We start from the raw sequence: 19,545 nt of genomic DNA, 5'->3' as shown, positions 1-19,545 counted from the left end.
CCCTCTCCCCAGGTCCTGTGGTTGGTTGTCAGTGCTAACCCTCTCCCCAGGTCCTGTGGTTGTTAGTGTCAGTGCTAACCCTCTCCCCAGGTCCTGTGGTTGGTTGGTAGTGCTAACCCTCTCCCCAGGTCCTGTGGTTGGTTGGTAGTGCTAACCCTCTCCCCAGGTCCTGTGGTTGGTTGGTAGTGCTAACCCTCTCCCCCAGGTCCTGTGGTTGGTTGTCAGTGCTAACCCTCTCCCCAGGTCCTGTGGTTGGTTGTCAGTGCTAACCCTCTCCCCAGGTCCTGTGGTTGGTTGTTAGTGCTAACCCTCTCCCCAGGTCCTGTGGTTGTTAGTGTCAGTGCTAACCCTCTCCCCAGGTCCTGTGGTTGGTTGTCAGTGCTAACCCTCTCCCCAGGTCCTGTGGTTGGTTGGTAGTGCTAACCCTCTCCCCAGGTCCTGTGGTTGGTTGGTAGTGCTAACCCTCTCCCCCAGGTCCTGTGGTTGGTTGTCAGTGCTAACCCTCTCCCCAGGTCCTGTGGTTGGTTGGTAGTGCTAACCCTCTCCCCAGGTCCTGTGGTTGTTAGTGTCAGTGCTAACCCTCTCCCCAGGTCCTGTGGTTGGTTGGTAGTGCTAACCCTCTCCCCAGGTCCTGTGGTTGGTTGTCAGTGCTAACCCTCTCCCCCAGGTCCTGTGGTTGGTTGGTAGTGCTAACCCTCTCCCCAGGCCTGTGGTTGGTTGGTAGTGCTAACCCTCTCCCCAGGTCCTGTGGTTGGTTGGTAGTGCTAACCCTCTCCCCAGGTCCTGTGGTTGGTTGGTAGTGCTAACCCTCTCCCCAGGTCCTGTGGTTGGTTGTTAGTGTCAGTGCTAACCCTCTCCCCAGGTCCTGTGGTTGGTTGTTAGTGTCAGTGCTAACCCTCTCCCCAGGTCCTGTGGTTGGTTGTTAGTGTCAGTGCTAAGCCTCTCCCCAGGTCCTGTGGTTGGTTGTTAGTGTCAGTGCTAAGCCTCTCCCCAGGTCCTGTGGTTGGTTGTTAGTGTCAGTGCTAACCCTCTCCCCAGGTCCTGTGGTTGGTTGTTAGTGCTAACCCTCTCCCCAGGTCCTGTGGTTGGTTGGTAGTGCTAACCCTCTCCCCAGGTCCTGTGGTTGTTAGTGTCAGTGCTAACCCTCTCCCCAGGTCCTGTGGTTGGTTGTTAGTGCTAACCCTCTCCCCAGGTCCTGTGGTTGGTTGTCAGTGCTAACCCTCTCCCCAGGTCCTGTGGTTGGTTGTCAGTGCTAACCCTCTCCCCAGGTCCTGTGGTTGGTTGTCAGTGCTAACCCTCTCCCCAGGTCCTGTGGTTGGTTGGTAGTGCTAACCCTCTCCCCAGGTCCTGTGGTTGTTAGTGTCAGTGCTAACCCTCTCCCCCAGGTCCTGTGGTTGGTTGTTAGTGTCAGTGCCTACCCTCTCCCCTCCCAGATATGTACCAGGGTCAGCTGTACCTGCAGTAGGGTGTGTGTTATCCGTAATAACTCTCTCCCTTTCGTGTGTTTTCCAGGTATGTATCAGGGTCAGCTGTACCTGCAGTCATCCGTCAAGATCTCAGAAAAGTTCCCATCTAAAGGCCTAAACGGGCCTGGCCCAGACCCGGACACCATCCCTACTATCAGATGGAAACCCCTCATACGTACGTACTTCTATGAGTATATTGGCACCAGAACTTTAATGACTGAGATATCCACACTCCATCCATGTTCCCTTAAATAGATTAATAGGTCATCTACCTGGAGTGATATCCAGCGTGCTATCTGGAGCGATATCCAGCGTGCTACCAGGAGCGATATCCAGCGTGCTACCAGGAGCGATATCCAGCGTGCTATCTGGCGCGGTAACAAGCGTGCTATCTGGCGCGGTAACAAGCGTGCTATCTGTAATTAGTTTTAATGCAGTATCTCTTTAATGCAGATTCTCCATCTCGGACGCCTGTGCTGGTTGGTTCTGATGAGTTTGACAAGTGTCTGAACAACGACAAGTTCTCTCATGAAGAATACAGCAACGGAGCTCTGTCTGTCCTGCAGTACCCGTATGGTAAGAACCTACTGTTATAACCTGTTATAACCTGTTATAACCTCATATTATACTGTCTGTCCTGCAGTACCCATATGGTAAGAACCTACTGTTATAACCTGTTATAACCTCATATTATACTGTCTGTCCTGCAGTACCCATATGGTAAGAACCTACTGTTATAACCTGTTATAACCTGTTATAACCTCATATTATACTGTCTGTCCTGCATTACCCATATGGTAAGAACCTACTGCTGCTAAGCTTCCCAGTAAAGCAATAAAAACAAGTAAGCATCCCAAAAGAAAAGTGCTCAAAATAGCCCACGTTAACATATGTAGCTTAAGAAACAAGGTTCATGAAATCAATAATTTGCCAGTAACAGATGACATTCATATTCTGACTATCTCTGAAACTCACTTAGACAATACCTTTTGATGATACAGTGGTAGCAATACAAGGTTATAAGATCTACAGAAAATATAGAAATGCCAATGGTGGAGGTGTTGCTGTTTATATTCAGAACCACATTCCTGTGAAGATTAGAGAGGATCTCATGTTAAATACTGTTGAAGTAATATGGCTACAGGTTCATCTGCCTCACCTAAAGCCCATTCTGGTGGGAAGCTGCTATAGACCACCAAGTGCTAACAGTCAGTATCTGGATAACATGTGAAATGCTTGATAATGTATGTGATATCAACAGAGAGGGTTATTTTCTGGGTGATTTTAAATATTGACTGGCTTTCATCAAGCTGCCCACTCAAGAGAAAGCTTCAAACTGTAACTAGTGCCTGGAACCTGGTTCAGGTTATCAGTCAACATACCAGGGTAGTTACAAACAGTACAGGAATTAAATCATCAACATGTATTGATCATATCTTTACTAATGCTGCAGAGATTTGTTTGAAAGCAGTATCCAAATCCATCGGATATAGTGATCACAATATAGTAGCCATATCTAGGAAAACCATAGTTCCAAAGGCTGGGCCTAATATTGTGTATAAGAGGTCTTACAATAAGTTTTGTAGTGATTCCTATGTTGTTGATGTAAAGAATATTTGTTGGTCCGTGGTGTGTAATGAGGAGCAAACAGACACTTGACACATTTATGAAATTGCTTATTCCAGTTACTAATAAGCATTCAACCAATAAGAAAATGACTGTAAAAACTGTTAAATCCACGTGGATTGTTGAGGAATTTAAAAATTGTGTGGTTGAGAGGGATGAGGCAAAAGGAATGGCAAATAAGTCTGGCTGTACATTTATTTGTATTTTTCTGTCTGGCTGTACAACTGATTTGGCAAACATATTGCAAATTGAGAAACCATGTGACTAAACTGAATAAAAAGAAACAAGGATAAATGACATAAAGAATGATAGTAAAAAGCTTTGGAGCACCTTAAATGAAATTTTGGGAAAAAAGGCAAACTCAGCTCCATCATTCATTGAATCAGATGGCTTCATTCATCACAAAACCAACTGATATTTCCAACAACTTTAATAATTTTTCCATTGGCAAGATTAGCAAACTTCGGCATGACATGCCAGCAACAATTTCTGACACTACACATCCAAGTATATCTGACCAAATTATGAAAGACAAGAATTGTAATTTTGAATTCCGTAAAGTGAGTGTGGAAGAGGTGAACAAATTATTGTTGTCTATTAACAATGACAAGCCACCGGGGTCTGACAACTTGGATGGAAAATTGCTAAGGATAATAGCGGACGATATTGCCACTCCTATTTGCCATATCTTAAATTTAAGCCTACTAGAAAGTGTGTGCCCTCAGGCCTGGAGGGAAGCAAAAGTCATTCTGCTACCTAAGAATAGTAAAGCCCCCTTAACTGGCTCAAATAGCCGACCAATCAGCCTGTTACTAACCCTTAGTAAACGATTAGGAAAAATTGTGTTTGACCAGATACAATGCTATTTTACTGTAAACAAATTGACAACAAACTTTCAGCATGCTTATAGAAAAGGACATTCAACAAGCACAGTACTTACACAAATGACTGATGATTGGCTGAGAGAAATTGATGATAAAAAGATTGTGGGGGCTGTTTTGTTAGACTTCAGTGCGGCTTTTGACATTATCGATCATAGTCTGCTGCTGGAAAAACATATGTGTTTTGGCTTTACACCCCCTGCTATATTGTGGATAAAGAGTTACCTGTCTAACAGAACACAGAGGGTGTTCTTTAATGGAAGCCTCTCCAACATAATCCAGGTAGAATCAGGAATTCCCCAGGGCAGCTGTCTAGGCCCATTTCTTTTTTCCATCTTTACTAACGACATGCCACTGGCTTTGAGAAAAGCCAGTGTGTCTATGTATGTGGATGACTCAACACTATACACGTCAGCTAATACAGCAACTGAAATGACTGCAACACTTAACAAAGAGTTGCAGTTAGTTTCGGAATGGGTGGCAAGGAATAAGTTAGTCCTGAATTTTTCCAAAACTAAAAGCATTGTATTTGGGTCACCTAAACCTCAACGACATCTCGTAATGAATAATGTGGAAATTGAGCAAGTTGAGGTGACTAAACTGCTTGGAGTAACCCTGGATTGTAAACTGTCATGGTCAAAACATATTGATACAACAGTAGCTAAGATGGGGAGAAGTCTGTCCATAATAAAGCGCTGCTCTGCCTTCTTAACAACACTATCAACAAGGCAGGTCCTACAGGCCCTAGTTTTGTCGCACCTGGACTACTGTTCAGTAGTGTGGTCAGGCAGGAACTAATGGGGATCCATAATAAACCCCAGGAAGAGTAGCTGCTGCCTTGGCAGGAACTAATAGGGATCCATAATAAACCCCAGGAAGGGTAGCTGCTGCCTTGGCAGGAACTAACAGGGATCCATAATAAACCCCAGGAAGAGTAGCTGCTGCCTTGGCAGGAACTAATAGGGATCCATAATAAACCCCAGGAAGAGTAGCTGCTGCCTTGGCAGGAACTAATGGGGATCCATAATAAACCCCAGGAAGAGTAGCTGCTGCCTTGGCAGGAACTAATGGCGATCCATAATAAACCCCAGGAAGAGTAGCTGCTGCCTTGGCAGGAACTAATGGGGATCCATAATAAACCCCAGGAAGAGTAGCTGCTGCCTTGGCAGGAACTAATGGGGATCCATAATAAACCCCAGGAAGAGTAGCTGCTGCCTTGGCAGGAACTAATGGGGATCCATAATAAACCCCAGGAAGAGTAGCTGCTGCCTTGGCAGGAACTAATGGGGATCCATAATAAACCCCAGGAAGAGTAGCTGCTGCCTTGGCAGGAACTAATGGGGATCCATAATAAACCCCAGGAAGAGTAGCTGCTGCCTTGGCAGGAACTAATGGGGATCCATAATAAACCCCAGGAAGAGTGCCGCTGCCTTGGCAGGAACTAATGGCGATCCATAATAAACCCCAGGAAGAGTAGCTGCTGCCTTGGCAGGAACTAATGGGGATCCATAATAAATACAAATACAAAAATACAAATAACCTTTTATAACCTCCTATTATACTGTCTTTGTTTAACCAGTATAAAATCATAACCACCTCTTGTTGTTTTACCATGGTGTTAAAAATGACATGGAAATTCATTGTTGTTTTGTTGGTTATAATAGTACAAGTTGTTGATTGATTGACGGGTTCCTCTCTCCGTTCCCCAGACAACGGGTACTACTTCCCATACAGTAAGCGTTACCGTGGGCGACGTGGCGTGGCGGAGGTGTCTCTGCTGAAGGGTGGTGGTGCGGCGGAGAAGAAGAGGAGGAAGGATCCGGTGCTGTTACTGCCCTGGTGGAAAGAGATTCTAGGGACCATGGTCTTCTGTATCGCTGCTACCACCTACATAGTCAGGAAGTTTTTCCACCCCCCCGCCCCTGTGGCATATATACGGGTGAGACCACATAGCCAACCACACATCATCTTCACATGTCAGCCACATACAGTAGATTTAGTTTGTATTCTTGATTAGTGGACACTGTAGCAAAATGTTTTGCAATGGACAATTTCAAGTAGGTCCTCCCTCTTTCAGTTTGTCTTCTTCTGTTTGGTATCTACGACCCAGTACATAGAGGGGATGTGGAATTGTGTTTAGAAGTATATTTTGTTTACTGAATTTGTTTCTGGATCAATGTTCATTAATAATCCTGTCTCTATCCTGATCTCCGTAGCAACGCAAGGAGTCGGAGACTCAGTGTCAGACCGACAGCAAGTATGACCTTGAGGTGGCCGAACCCAAAGAGATAGTTGTCATGGAGACCCGCTCAAGTGAATATGTGTCCAGGTATTGTACGGCGTTAATATTAAAACAGACCTGACAACTGATTCACTAAGGCTACGTCCCAAATGCCACCCTACTTATACTGTATAGTAGCTGATAGCCCCCCCCCCCAGTATTCATACTGTATAGTAGCTGATAGCCCCCCAGTATTCATACTGTATAGTAGCTGATAGCCCCCCCCCAGTATTCATACTGTATAGTAGCTGATAGCCCCCCCCCAGTATTCATACTGTATAGTAGCTGATAGCCCCCCCCCCCAGTATTCATACTGTATAGTAGCTGATAGCCCCCCCCCCCCAGTATTCATACTGTATAGTAGCTGATAGCCCCCCCCCCAGTATTCATACTGTATAGTAGCTGATAGCCCCCCCACCCAGTATTCATACTGTATAGTAGCTGATAGCCCCCCCAGTATTCATACTGTATAGTAGCTGATAGCCCCCCCCAGTATTCATACTGTATAGTAGCTGATAGCCCCCCAGTATTCATACTGTATAGTAGCTGATAGCCCCCCCCCCCAGTATTCATACTGTATAGTAGCTGATAGCCCCCCCCAGTATTCATACTGTATAGTAGCTGATAGCCCCCCAGTATTCATACTGTATAGTAGCTGATAGCCCCCCCCCAGTATTCATACTGTATAGTAGCTGATAGCCCCCCCCCAGTATTCATACTGTATAGTAGCTGATAGCCCCCCAGTATTCATACTGTATAGTAGCTGATAGCCCCCCCCCCAGTATTCATACTGTATAGTAGCTGATAGCCCCCCAGTATTCATACTGTATAGTAGCTGATAGCCCCCCCCCCCCAGTATTCATACTGTATAGTAGCTGATAGCCCCCCCCCCAGTATTCATACTGTATAGTAGCTGATAGCCCCCCCCCAGTATTCATACTGTATAGTAGCTGATAGCCCCCCAGTATTCATACTGTATAGTAGCTGATAGCCCCCCCTCCCAGTATTCATACTGTATAGTAGCTGATAGCCCCCCCCCAGTATTCATACTGTATAGTAGCTGATAGCCCCCCAGTATTCATACTGTATAGTAGCTGATAGCCCCCCAGTATTCATACTGTATAGTAGCTGATAGCCCCCCCCCCAGTATTCATACTGTATAGTAGCTGATAGCCCCCCCCCCAGTATTCATACTGTATAGTAGCTGATAGCCCCCCCCCCAGTATTCATACTGTATAGTAGCTGATAGCCCCCCCCCAGTATTCATACTGTATAGTAGCTGATAGCCCCCCCCCAGTATTCATACTGTATAGTAGCTGATAGCCCCCCCCCCAGTATTCATACTGTATAGTAGCTGATAGCCCCCCCCAGTATTCATACTGTATAGTAGCTGATAGCCCCCCCCCCCAGTATTCATACTGTATAGTAGCTGATAGCCCCCCCCCAGTATTCATACTGTATAGTAGCTGATAGCCCCCCCCAGTATTCATACTGTATAGTAGCTGATAGCCCCCCCCCCAGTATTCATACTGTATAGTAGCTGATAGCCCCCCAGTATTCATACTGTATAGTAGCTGATAGCCCCCCCCCCCCGTATTCATACTGTATAGTAGCTGATAGCCCCCCCCCCAGTATTCATACTGTATAGTAGCTGATAGCCCCCCCCCAGTATTCATACTGTATAGTAGCTGATAGCCCCCCCCCCAGTATTCATACTGTATAGTAGCTGATAGCCCCCCCCCCCCCCCAGTATTCATACTGTATAGTAGCTGATAGCCCCCCCCCAGTATTCATACTGTATAGTAGCTGATAGCCCCCCCCCCCAGTATTCATACTGTATAGTAGCTGATAGCCCCCCCCAGTATTCATACTGTATAGTAGCTGATAGCCCCCCCCAGTATTCATACTGTATAGTAGCTGATAGCCCCCCCCCCCAGTATTCATACTGTATAGTAGCTGATAGCCCCCCCCCCCAGTATTCATACTGTATAGTAGCTGATAGCCCCCCCCCAGTATTCATACTGTATAGTAGCTGATAGCCCCCCCCCTCCCAGTATTCATACTGTATAGTAGCTGATAGCCCCCCCCCCTCCCAGTATTCATACTGTATAGTAGCTGATAGCCCCCCCCCCAGTATTCATACTGTATAGTAGCTGATAGCCCCCCCCTCCCAGTATTCATACTGTATAGTAGCTGATAGCCCCCCCCCCAGTATTCATACTGTATAGTAGCTGATAGCCCCCCCCCTCCCAGTATTCATACTGTATAGTAGCTGATAGCCCCCCCCCCCCAGTATTCATACTGTATAGTAGCTGATAGCCCCCCCCTCCCAGTATTCATACTGTATAGTAGCTGATAGCCCCCCCCCTCCCAGTATTCATACTGTATAGTAGCTGATAGCCCCCCCCCTCCCAGTATTCATACTGTATAGTAGCTGATAGCCCCCCCCTCCCAGTATTCATACTGTATAGTAGCTGATAGCCCCCCCCCCTAGTATTCATACTGTATAGTAGCTGATAGCCCCCCCCTCCCAGTATTCATAGTGTATAGTAGCTGATAGCCCCCCCCCCCAGTATTCATAGTATATAGTAGCTGATAGCCCCCCCCAGTATTCATACTGTATAGTAGCTGATAACCCCCCCAGTATTCATACTGTATAGTAGCTGATAGCCCCCCCCAGTATTCATACTGTATAGTAGCTGATAGCCCCCCCCCCAGTATTCATACTGTATAATAGCTGATAGCCCCCCCCCCCCGTATTCATACTGTATAGTAGCTGATAGCCCCCCCCCCCAGTATTCATACTGTATAGTAGCTGATAGCCCCCCCCCCAGTATTCATACTGTATAATAGCTGATAGCCCCCCCCAGTATTCATACTGTATAGTAGCTGATAGCCCCCCCCAGTATTCATACTGTATAGTAGCTGATAGCCCCCCAGTATTCATACTGTATAGTAGCTGATAGCCCCCCCCCCAGTATTCATACTGTATAGTAGCTGATAGCCCCCCAGTATTCATACTGTATAGTAGCTGATAGCCCCCCCAGTATTCATACTGTATAGTAGCTGATAGCCCCCCCCCAGTATTCATACTGTATAGTAGCTGATAGCCCCCCCCAGTATTCATAGTGTATAGTAGCTGATAGCCCCCCCCCCAGTATTCATAGTATATAGTAGCTGATAGCCCCCCCCAGTATTCATACTGTATAGTAGCTGATAGCCCCCCCCCAGTATTCATACTGTATAGTAGCTGATAGCCCCCCCCAGTATTCATACTGTATAGTAGCTGATAGCCCCCCCCAGTATTCATACTGTATAGTAGCTGATAGCCCCCCCCCAGTATTCATACTGTATAATAGCTGATAGCCCCCCCCGTATTCATACTGTATAGTAGCTGATAGCCCCCCCCAGTATTCATACTGTATAGTAGCTGATAGCCCCCCCCAGTATTCATACTGTATAGTAGCTGATAGCCCCCCAGTATTCATACTGTATAGTAGCTGATAGCCCCCCCCCAGTATTCATACTGTATAGTAGCTGATAGCCCCCCAGTATTCATAGTATATAGTAGCTGATAGCCCCCCCGTATTCATACTGTATAGTAGCTGATAGCCCCCCCCAGTATTCATACTGTATAGTAGCTGATAGCCCCCCCCCAGTATTCATACTGTATAGTAGCTGATAGCCCCCCCCCCAGTATTCATACTGTATAGTAGCTGATAGCCCCCCACCCAGTATTCATACTGTATAGTAGCTGATAGCCCCCCACCCAGTATTCATACTGTATAGTAGCTGATAGCCCCCCAGTATTCATACTGTATTGTAGCTGATAGCCCCCCAGTATTCATACTGTATAGTAGCTGATAGCCCCCCAGTATTCATACTGTATAGTAGCTGATAGCCCCCCCCAGTATTCATACTGTATAGTAGCTGATAGCCCCCCCAGTATTCATACTGTATAGTAGCTGATAGCACCCCCCGTATTCATACTGTATAGTAGCTGATAGCCCCCCCCCCCCGTATTCATACTGTATAGTAGCTGATAGCCCCCCATTATTCATACTGTATAGTAGCTGATAGCCCCCCCCCCCCAGTATTCATACTGTATAGTAGCTGATAGCCCCCCCCCCCCAGTATTCATACTCTATAGTAGCTGATACCCCCCCCCAGTATTCATACTGTATAATAGCTGATAGCCCCCCCCCAGTATTCATACTGTATAGTAGCTGATAGCCCCCCCAGTATTCATACTGTATAGTAGCTGATAGCCCCCCCCCCCCCAGTATTCATACTGTATAGTAGCTGATAGCCCCCCCCCAGTATTCATACTGTATAGTAGCTGATAGCCCCCCCCCCAGTATTCATACTGTATAGTAGCTGATAGCCCCCCCAGTATTCATACTGTATAGTAGCTGATAGCCCCCCCCTCCCAGTATTCATACTGTATAGTAGCTGATAGCCCCCCAGTATTCATACTGTATAGTAGCTGATAGCCCCCCCCAGTATTCATACTGTATAGTAGCTGATAGCCCCCCAGTATTCATACTGTTTAGTAGCTGATAGCCCTCCCCCCAGTATTCATACTGTATAGTAGCTGATAGCCCCCCCCCCCCAGTGTTCATACTGTATAGTAGCTGATAGCCCCCCCCCAGTATTCATACTGTATAGTAGCTGATAGCCCCCCCAGTATTCATACTGTATAGTAGCTGATAGCCCCCCCAGTATTCATACTGTATAGTAGCTGATAGCCCCCCAGTATTCATACTGTATAGTAGCTGATAGCCCCCCCCCCCAGTATTCATACTGTATAGTAGCTGATAGCCCCCCCAGTATTCATACTGTATAGTAGCTGATAGCCCCCCCAGTATTCATACTGTATAGTAGCTGATAGCCCCCCCCCCCAGTATTCATACTGTATAGTAGCTGATAGCCCCCCAGTATTCATACTGTATAGTAGCTGATAGCCCCCCCAGTATTCATACTGTATAGTAGCTGATAGCCCCCCCAGTATTCATACTGTATAGTAGCTGATAGCCCCCCCCCAGTATTCATACTGTATAGTAGCTGATAGCCCCCCCAGTATTCATACTGTATAGTAGCTGATGGCCCCCCAGTATTCATACTGTATAGTAGCTGATAGCCCCCCCCCCAGTATTCATACTGTATAGTAGCTGATAGCCCCCCCAGTGTTCATACTGTATAGTAGCTGATAGCCCCCCAGTATTCATACTGTATAGTAGCTGATAGCCCCCCCAGTATTCATACTGTATAGTAGCTGATAGCCCCCCATTATTCATACTGTATAGTAGCTGATAGCCCCCCCCCCCAGTATTCATACTCTATAGTAGCTGATAGCCCCCCCCAGTATTCATACTGTATAATAGCTGATAGCCCCCCCCCCCCAGTATTCATACTGTATAGTAGCTGATAGCCCCCCCAGTATTCATACTGTATAGTAGCTGATAGCCCCCCCCCCAGTATTCATACTGTATAGTAGCTGATAGCCCCCCCCAGTATTCATACTGTATAGTAGCTGATAGCCCCCCCAGTATTCATACTGTATAGTAGCTGATAGCCCCCCCCTCCCAGTATTCATACTGTATAGTAGCTGATAGCCCCCCAGTATTCATACTGTATAGTAGCTGATAGCCCCCCAGTATTCATACTGTATAGTAGCTGATAGCCCCCCCCAGTATTCATACTGTATAGTAGCTGATAGCCCCCCAGTATTCATACTGTATAGTAGCTGATAGCCCCCCCCAGTATTCATACTGTATAGTAGCTGATAGCCCCCCCCCCAGTATTCATACTGTATAGTAGCTGATAGCCCCCCCCCCAGTATTCATACTGTATAGTAGCTGATAGCCCCCCCAGTATTCATACTGTATAGTAGCTGATAGCCCCCCCCCAGTATTCATACTGTATAGTAGCTGATAGCCCCCCAGTATTCATACTGTATAGTAGCTGATAGCCCCCCCCCCAGTATTCATACTGTATAGTAGCTGATAGCCCCCCCCCCAGTATTCATACTGTATAGTAGCTGATAGACCCCCCTCCCAGTATTCATACTGTATAGTAGCTGATAGCCCCCCCCCAGTATTCATACTGTATAGTACCTGATAGCCCCCCCAGTATTCATACTGTATAGTAGCTGATAGCCCCCCCCAGTATTCATACTGTATAGTAGCTGATAGCCCCCCAGTATTCATACTGTATAGTAGCTGATAGCCCCCCCCCCCAGTATTCATACTGTATAGTAGCTGATAGCCCCCCAGTATTCATACTGTATAGTAGCTGATAGCCCCCCCCTCCCAGTATTCATACTGTATAGTAGCTGATAGCCCCCCCAGTATTCATACTGTATAGTAGCTGATAGCCCCCCCAGTATTCATACTGTATAGTAGCTGATAGCCCCCCCCAGTATTCATACTGTATAGTAGCTGATAGCCCCCCCCAGTATTCATACTGTATAGTAGCTGATAGCCCCCCCCCAGTATTCATACTGTATAGTAGCTGATAGCCCCCCCCAGTATTCATACTGTATAGTAGCTGATAGCCCCCCCCCAGTATTCATACTGTATAGTAGCTGATAGCCCCCCCAGTATTCATACTGTATAGTAGCTGATAGCCCCCCCCAGTATTCATACTGTATAGTAGCTGATAGCCCCCCCCCCAGTATTCATACTGTATAGTAGCTGATAGCCCCCCAGTATTCATACTGTATAGTAGCTGATAGCCCCCCCCCCAGTATTCATACTGTATAGTAGCTGATAGCCCCCCCCCCCAGTATTCATACTGTATAGTAGCTGATAGCCCCCCAGTATTCATTCATACTGTATAGTAGCTGATAGCCCCCCCCAGTATTCATACTGTATAGTAGCTGATAGCACCCCCCCCCAGTATTCATACTGTATAGTAGCTGATAGCCCCCCAGTATTCATACTGTATAGTAGCTGATAGCCCCCCCCCCAGTATTCATACTGTATAGTAGCTGATAGCCCCCCCCAGTATTCATACTGTATAGTAGCTGATAGCCCCCCAGTATTCATACTGTATAGTAGCTGATAGCCCCCCAGTATTCATACTGTATAGTAGCTGATAGCCCCCCCCCCCAGTATTCATACTGTATAGTAGCTGATAGCCCCCCAGTATTCATACTGTATAGTAGCTGATTGCCCCCCCCCCAGTATTCATACTGTATAGTAGCTGATAGCCCCCCCCCCAGTATTCATACTGTATAGTAGCTGATAGCCCCCCCCAGTATTCATACTGTATAGTAGCTGATAGCCCCCCAGTATTCATACTGTATAGTAGCTGATAGCCCCCCCCCCCAGTATTCATACTGTATAGTAGCTGATAGCCCCCCCCCAATATTCATACTGTATAGTAGCTGATAGCCCCCCCCCCAGTATTCATACTGTATAGTAGCTGATAGCCCCCCAGTATTCATACTGTATAGTAGCTGATAGCCCCCCCCCCAGTATTCATACTGTATAGTAGCTGATAGCCCCCCCCCCCAGTATTCATACTGTATAGTAGCTGATAGCCCCCCCCAGTATTCATACTGTATAGTAGCTGATAGCCCCCCAGTATTCATACTGTATAGTAGCTGATAGCCCCCCCCCCAGTATTCATACTGTATAGTAGCTGATAGCCCCCCCCCCAGTATTCATACTGTATAGTAGCTGATAGCCCCCCCCCAGTATTCATACTGTATAGTAGCTGATAGCCCCCCCCCAGTATTCATACTGTATAGTAGCTGATAGCCCCCCAGTATTCATACTGTATAGTAGCTGATAGCCCCCCCACCAGTATTCATACTGTATAGTAGCTGATAGCCCCCCCCCCCAGTATTCATACTGTATAGTAGCTGATAGCCCCCCAGTATTCATACTGTATAGTAGCTGATAGCCCCCCCCCCCCCAGTATTCATACTGTATAGTAGCTGATAGCCCCCCCCCCAGTATTCATACTGTATAGTAGCTGATAGCCCCCCCCCCAGTATTCATACTGTATAGTAGCTGATAGCCCCCCCCCCCAGTATTCATACTGTATAGTAGCTGATAGCCCCCCAGTATTCATACTGTATAGTAGCTGATAGCCCCCCCCAGTATTCATACTGTATAGTAGCTGATAGCCCCCCCCCCCAGTATTCATACTGTATAGTAGCTGATAGCCCCCCCCCCCAGTATTCATACTGTATAGTAGCTGATAGCCCCCCAGTATTCATACTGTATAGTAGCTGATAGCCCCCCCCAGTATTCATACTGTATAGTAGCTGATAGCCCCCCCCCCAGTATTCATACTGTATAGTAGCTGATAGCCCCCCCCCCAGTATTCATACTGTATAGTAGCTGATAGCCCCCCAGTATTCATACTGTATAGTAGCTGATAGCCCCCCCCAGTATTCATACTGTATAGTAGCTGATAGCCCCCCCCCCAGTATTCATACTGTATAGTAGCTGATAGCCCCCCAGTATTCATACTGTATAGTAGCTGATAGCCCCCCCCCCCCAGTATTCATACTGTATAGTAGCTGATAGCCCCCCCAGTATTCATACTGTATAGTAGCTGATAGCCCCCCAGTATTCATACTGTATAGTAGCTGATAGCCCCCCCACCAGTATTCATACTGTATAGTAGCTGATAGCCCCCCCCCAGTATTCATACTGTATAGTAGCTGATAGCCCCCCCCCCAGTATTCATACTGTATAGTAGCTGATAGCCCCCCCCCCCCAGTATTCATACTGTATAGTAGCTGATAGCCCCCCCAGTATTCATACTGTATAGTAGCTGATAGCCCCCCCCCCCAGTATTCATACTGTATAGTAGCTGATAGCCCCCCCCCCAGTATTCATACTGTATAGTAGCTGATAGCCCCCCAGTATTCATACTGTATAGTAGCTGATAGCCCCCCCCAGTATTCATACTGTATAGTAGCTGATAGCCCCCCCCCAGTATTCATACTGTATAGTAGCTGATAGCCCCCCCCCCAGTATTCATACTGTATAGTAGCTGATAGCCCCCAGTATTCATACTGTATAGTAGCTGATAGCCCCCCCCCCCCCAGTATTCATACTGTATAGTAGCTGATAGCCCCCCCCCCAGTATTCATACTGTATAGTAGCTGATAGCCCCCCAGTATTCATACTGTATAGTAGCTGATAGCCCCCCCCCCCAGTATTCATACTGTATAGTAGCTGATAGCCCCCCCCCCAGTATTCATACTGTATAGTAGCTGATAGCCCCCCCCCCCAGTATTCATACTGTATAGTAGCTGATAGCCCCCCCAGTATTCATACTGTATAGTAGCTGATAGCCCCCCCCCCAGTATTCATACTGTATAGTAGCTGATAGCCCCCCCCCCAGTATTCATACTGTATAGTAGCTGATAGCCCCCCAGTATTCATACTGTATAGTAGCTGATAGCCCCCCCCCAGTATTCATACTGTATAGTAGCTGATAGCCCCCCCAGTATTCATACTGTATAGTAGCTGATAGCCCCCCCAGTATTCATACTGTATAGTAGCTGATAGCCCCCCCCCCAGTATTCATACTGTATAGTAGCTGATAGCCCCCCAGTATTCATACTGTATAGTAGCTGATAGCCCCCCCCCAGTATTCATACTGTATAGTAGCTGATAGCCCCCCCAGTATTCATACTGTATAGTAGCTGATAGCCCCCCCCCCAGTATTCATACTGTATAGTAGCTGATAGCCCCCCCCAGTATTCATACTGTATAGTAGCTGATAGCCCCCCCAGTATTCATACTGTATAGTAGCTGATAGCCCCCCCCCCCAGTATTCATACTGTATAGTAGCTGATAGCCCCCCAGTATTCATACTGTATAGTAGCTGATAGCCCCCCCCAGTATTCATACTGTATAGTAGCTGATAGCCCCCCAGTATTCATACTGTATAGTAGCTGATAGCCCCCCCCCCAGTATTCATACTGTATAGTAGCTGATAGCCCCCCCAGTATTCATACTGTATAGTAGCTGATAGCCCCCCCCCCAGTATTCATACTGTATAGTAGCTGATAGCCCCCCAGTATTCATACTGTATAGTAGCTGATAGCCCCCCCCCCAGTATTCATACTGTATAGTAGCTGATAGCCCCCCAGTATTCATACTGTATAGTAGCTGATAGCCCCCCCCAGTATTCATACTGTATAGTAGCTGATAGCCCCCCAGTATTCATACTGTATAGTAGCTGATAGCCCCCCCCAGTATTCATACTGTATAGTAGCTGATAGCCCCCCCCCAGTATTCATACTGTATAGTAGCTGATAGCCCCCCCCAGTATTCATACTGTATAGTAGCTGATAGCCCCCCCCCCAGTATTCATACTGTATAGTAGCTGATAGCCCCCCCCCCAGTATTCATACTGTATAGTAGCTGATAGCCCCCCCCAGTATTCATACTGTATAGTAGCTGATAGCCCCCCCAGTATTCATACTGTATAGTAGCTGATAGCCCCCCCCAGTATTCATACTGTATAGTAGCTGATAGCCCCCCCCAGTATTCATACTGTATAGTAGCTGATAGCCCCCCCCAGTATTCATACTGTATAGTAGCTGATAGCCCCCCCAGTATTCATACTGTATAGTAGCTGATAGCCCCCCCCCCAGTATTCATACTGTATAGTAGCTGATAGCCCCCCCCCCAGTATTCATACTGTATAGTAGCTGATAGCCCCCCCCCAGTATTCATACTGTATAGTAGCTGATAGCCCCCCAGTATTCATACTGTATAGTAGCTGATAGCCCCCCCCCAGTATTCATACTGTATAGTAGCTGATAGCCCCCCCCAGTATTCATACTGTATAGTAGCTGATAGCCCCCCCCAGTATTCATACTGTATAGTAGCTGATAGCCCCCCAGTATTCATACTGTATAGTAGCTGATAGCCCCCCCCAGTATTCATACTGTATAGTAGCTGATAGCCCCCCCCCCCAGTATTCATACTGTATAGTAGCTGATAGCCCCCCCCCCAGTATTCATACTGTATAGTAGCTGATAGCCCCCCAGTATTCATACTGTATAGTAGCTGATAGCCCCCCCCCAGTATTCATACTGTATAGTAGCTGATAGCTCCCCCCCAGTATTCATACTGTATAGTAGCTGATAGCCCCCCAGTATTCATACTGTATAGTAGCTGATAGCCCCCCAGTATTCATACTGTATAGTAGCTGATAGCCCCCCCCCAGTATTCATACTGTATAGTAGCTGATAGCCCCCCAGTATTCATACTGTATAGTAGCTGATAGCCCCCCCCCAGTATTCATACTGTATAGTAGCTGATAGCCCCCCAGTATTCATACTGTATAGTAGCTGATAGCCCCCCCCCCAGTATTCATACTGTATAGTAGCTGATAGCCCCCCCCCCAGTATTCATACTGTATAGTAGCTGATAGCCCCCCCCCAGTATTCATACTGTATAGTAGCTGATAGCCCCCCCAGTATTCATACTGTATAGTAGCTGATAGCCCCCCCCCAGTATTCATACTGTATAGTAGCTGATAGCCCCCCCCCCAGTATTCATACTGTATAGTAGCTGATAGCCCCCCCCCCAGTATTCATACTGTATAGTAGCTGATAGCCCCCCAGTATTCATACTGTATAGTAGCTGATAGCCCCCCCCAGTATTCATACTGTATAGTAGCTGATAGCCCCCCCCCCAGTATTCATACTGTATAGTAGCTGATAGCCCCCCCCCCAGTATTCATACTGTATAGTAGCTGATAGCCCCCCCCCCAGTATTCATACTGTATAGTAGCTGATAGCCCCCCAGTATTCATACTGTATAGTAGCTGATAGCCCCCCCCCAGTATTCATACTGTATAGTAGCTGATAGCCCCCCCCCAGTATTCATACTGTATAGTAGCTGATAGCCCCCCCCCAGTATTCATACTGTATAGTAGCTGATAGCCCCCCAGTATTCATACTGTATAGTAGCTGATAGCCCCCCCAGTATTCATACTGTATAGTAGCTGATAGCCCCCCCCCCCAGTATTCATACTGTATAGTAGCTGATAGCCCCCCAGTATTCATACTGTATAGTAGCTGATAGCCCCCCCCCAGTATTCATACTGTATAGTAGCTGATAGCCCCCCCCAGTATTCATACTGTATAGTAGCTGATAGCCCCCCAGTATTCATACTGTATAGTAGCTGATAGCCCCCCCCCAGTATTCATACTGTATAGTAGCTGATAGCCCCCCCCCCAGTATTCATACTGTATAGTAGCTGATAGCCCCCCCCCCAGTATTCATACTGTATAGTAGCTGATAGCCCCCCCCCCAGTATTCATACTGTATAGTAGCTGATAGCCCCCCCAGTATTCATACTGTATAGTAGCTGATAGCCCCCCCCCCAGTATTCATACTGTATAGTAGCTGATAGCCCCCCCCCCAGTATTCATACTGTATAGTAGCTGATAGCCCCCCAGTATTCATACTGTATAGTAGCTGATAGCCCCCCCCCCAGTATTCATACTGTATAGTAGCTGATAGCCCCCCCCCAGTATTCATACTGTATAGTAGCCTGATAGCCCCCCCCCCAGTATTCATACTGTATAGTAGCTGATAGCCCCCCCCCAGTATTCATACTGTATAGTAGCTGATAGCCCCCCCCAGTATTCATACTGTATAGTAGCTGATAGCCCCCCAGTATTCATACTGTATAGTAGCTGATAGCCCCCCCCCCAGTATTCATACTGTATAGTAGCTGATAGCCCCCCCAGTATTCATACTGTATAGTAGCTGATAGCCCCCCCAGTATTCATACTGTATAGTAGCTGATAGCCCCCCCCCCAGTATTCATACTGTATAGTAGCTGATAGCCCCCCCCCCCCAGTATTCATACTGTATAGTAGCTGATAGCCCCCCAGTATTCATACTGTATAGTAGCTGATAGCCCCCCCCAGTATTCATACTGTATAGTAGCTGATAGCCCCCCAGTATTCATACTGGATATAGCTGATAGCCCCCCGTATTCATACTGTATAGTAGCTGATAGCCCCCCCCAGTATTCATACTGTATAGTAGCTGATAGCCCCCCAGTATTCATACTGTATAGTAGCTGATAGCCCCCCAGCTCCACGTATTCATACTGTATAGTAGCTGATAGCCCCCCAGTATTCATACTGTATAGTAGCTGATAGCCCCCCCCCTCCAGTATTCATACTCTATAGTAGCTATACTCACGCAACTAAGCTGATAGCCCCCCATTATTCATACTGTATAGTAGCTGATAGCCCCCCCCCCCCCAGTATTCATACTCTATAGTAGCT

General features: G+C 47.1%; 1 protein-coding gene across 1 annotated transcript in view; it reads left to right on the top strand.

The window, feature by feature from the left end:
- Positions 1-19,545, top strand: part of LOC311103036 (eukaryotic translation initiation factor 2-alpha kinase 3-like) — a 92,004-nt gene that overhangs the window by 51,351 nt on the left and 21,108 nt on the right. Inside the window, exons 7-10 of the mRNA XM_084144528.1 lie at positions 1,513-1,641; positions 1,920-2,042; positions 5,683-5,912; positions 6,190-6,302. Coding sequence (XP_084000654.1) covers positions 1,513-1,641; positions 1,920-2,042; positions 5,683-5,912; positions 6,190-6,302 — 595 coding nt within the window. The remainder of the gene's footprint in view (positions 1-1,512; positions 1,642-1,919; positions 2,043-5,682; positions 5,913-6,189; positions 6,303-19,545) is intronic.

Source organism: Coregonus lavaretus (assembly GCF_964263955.1).
Source record: "Coregonus lavaretus genome assembly, chromosome: 27".
NCBI lineage: Eukaryota > Metazoa > Chordata > Actinopteri > Salmoniformes > Salmonidae > Coregonus > Coregonus lavaretus.
The sequence above is the reverse complement of the archived record's forward strand: the minus strand, read 5'-3'. Positions and strand labels throughout refer to the sequence as shown.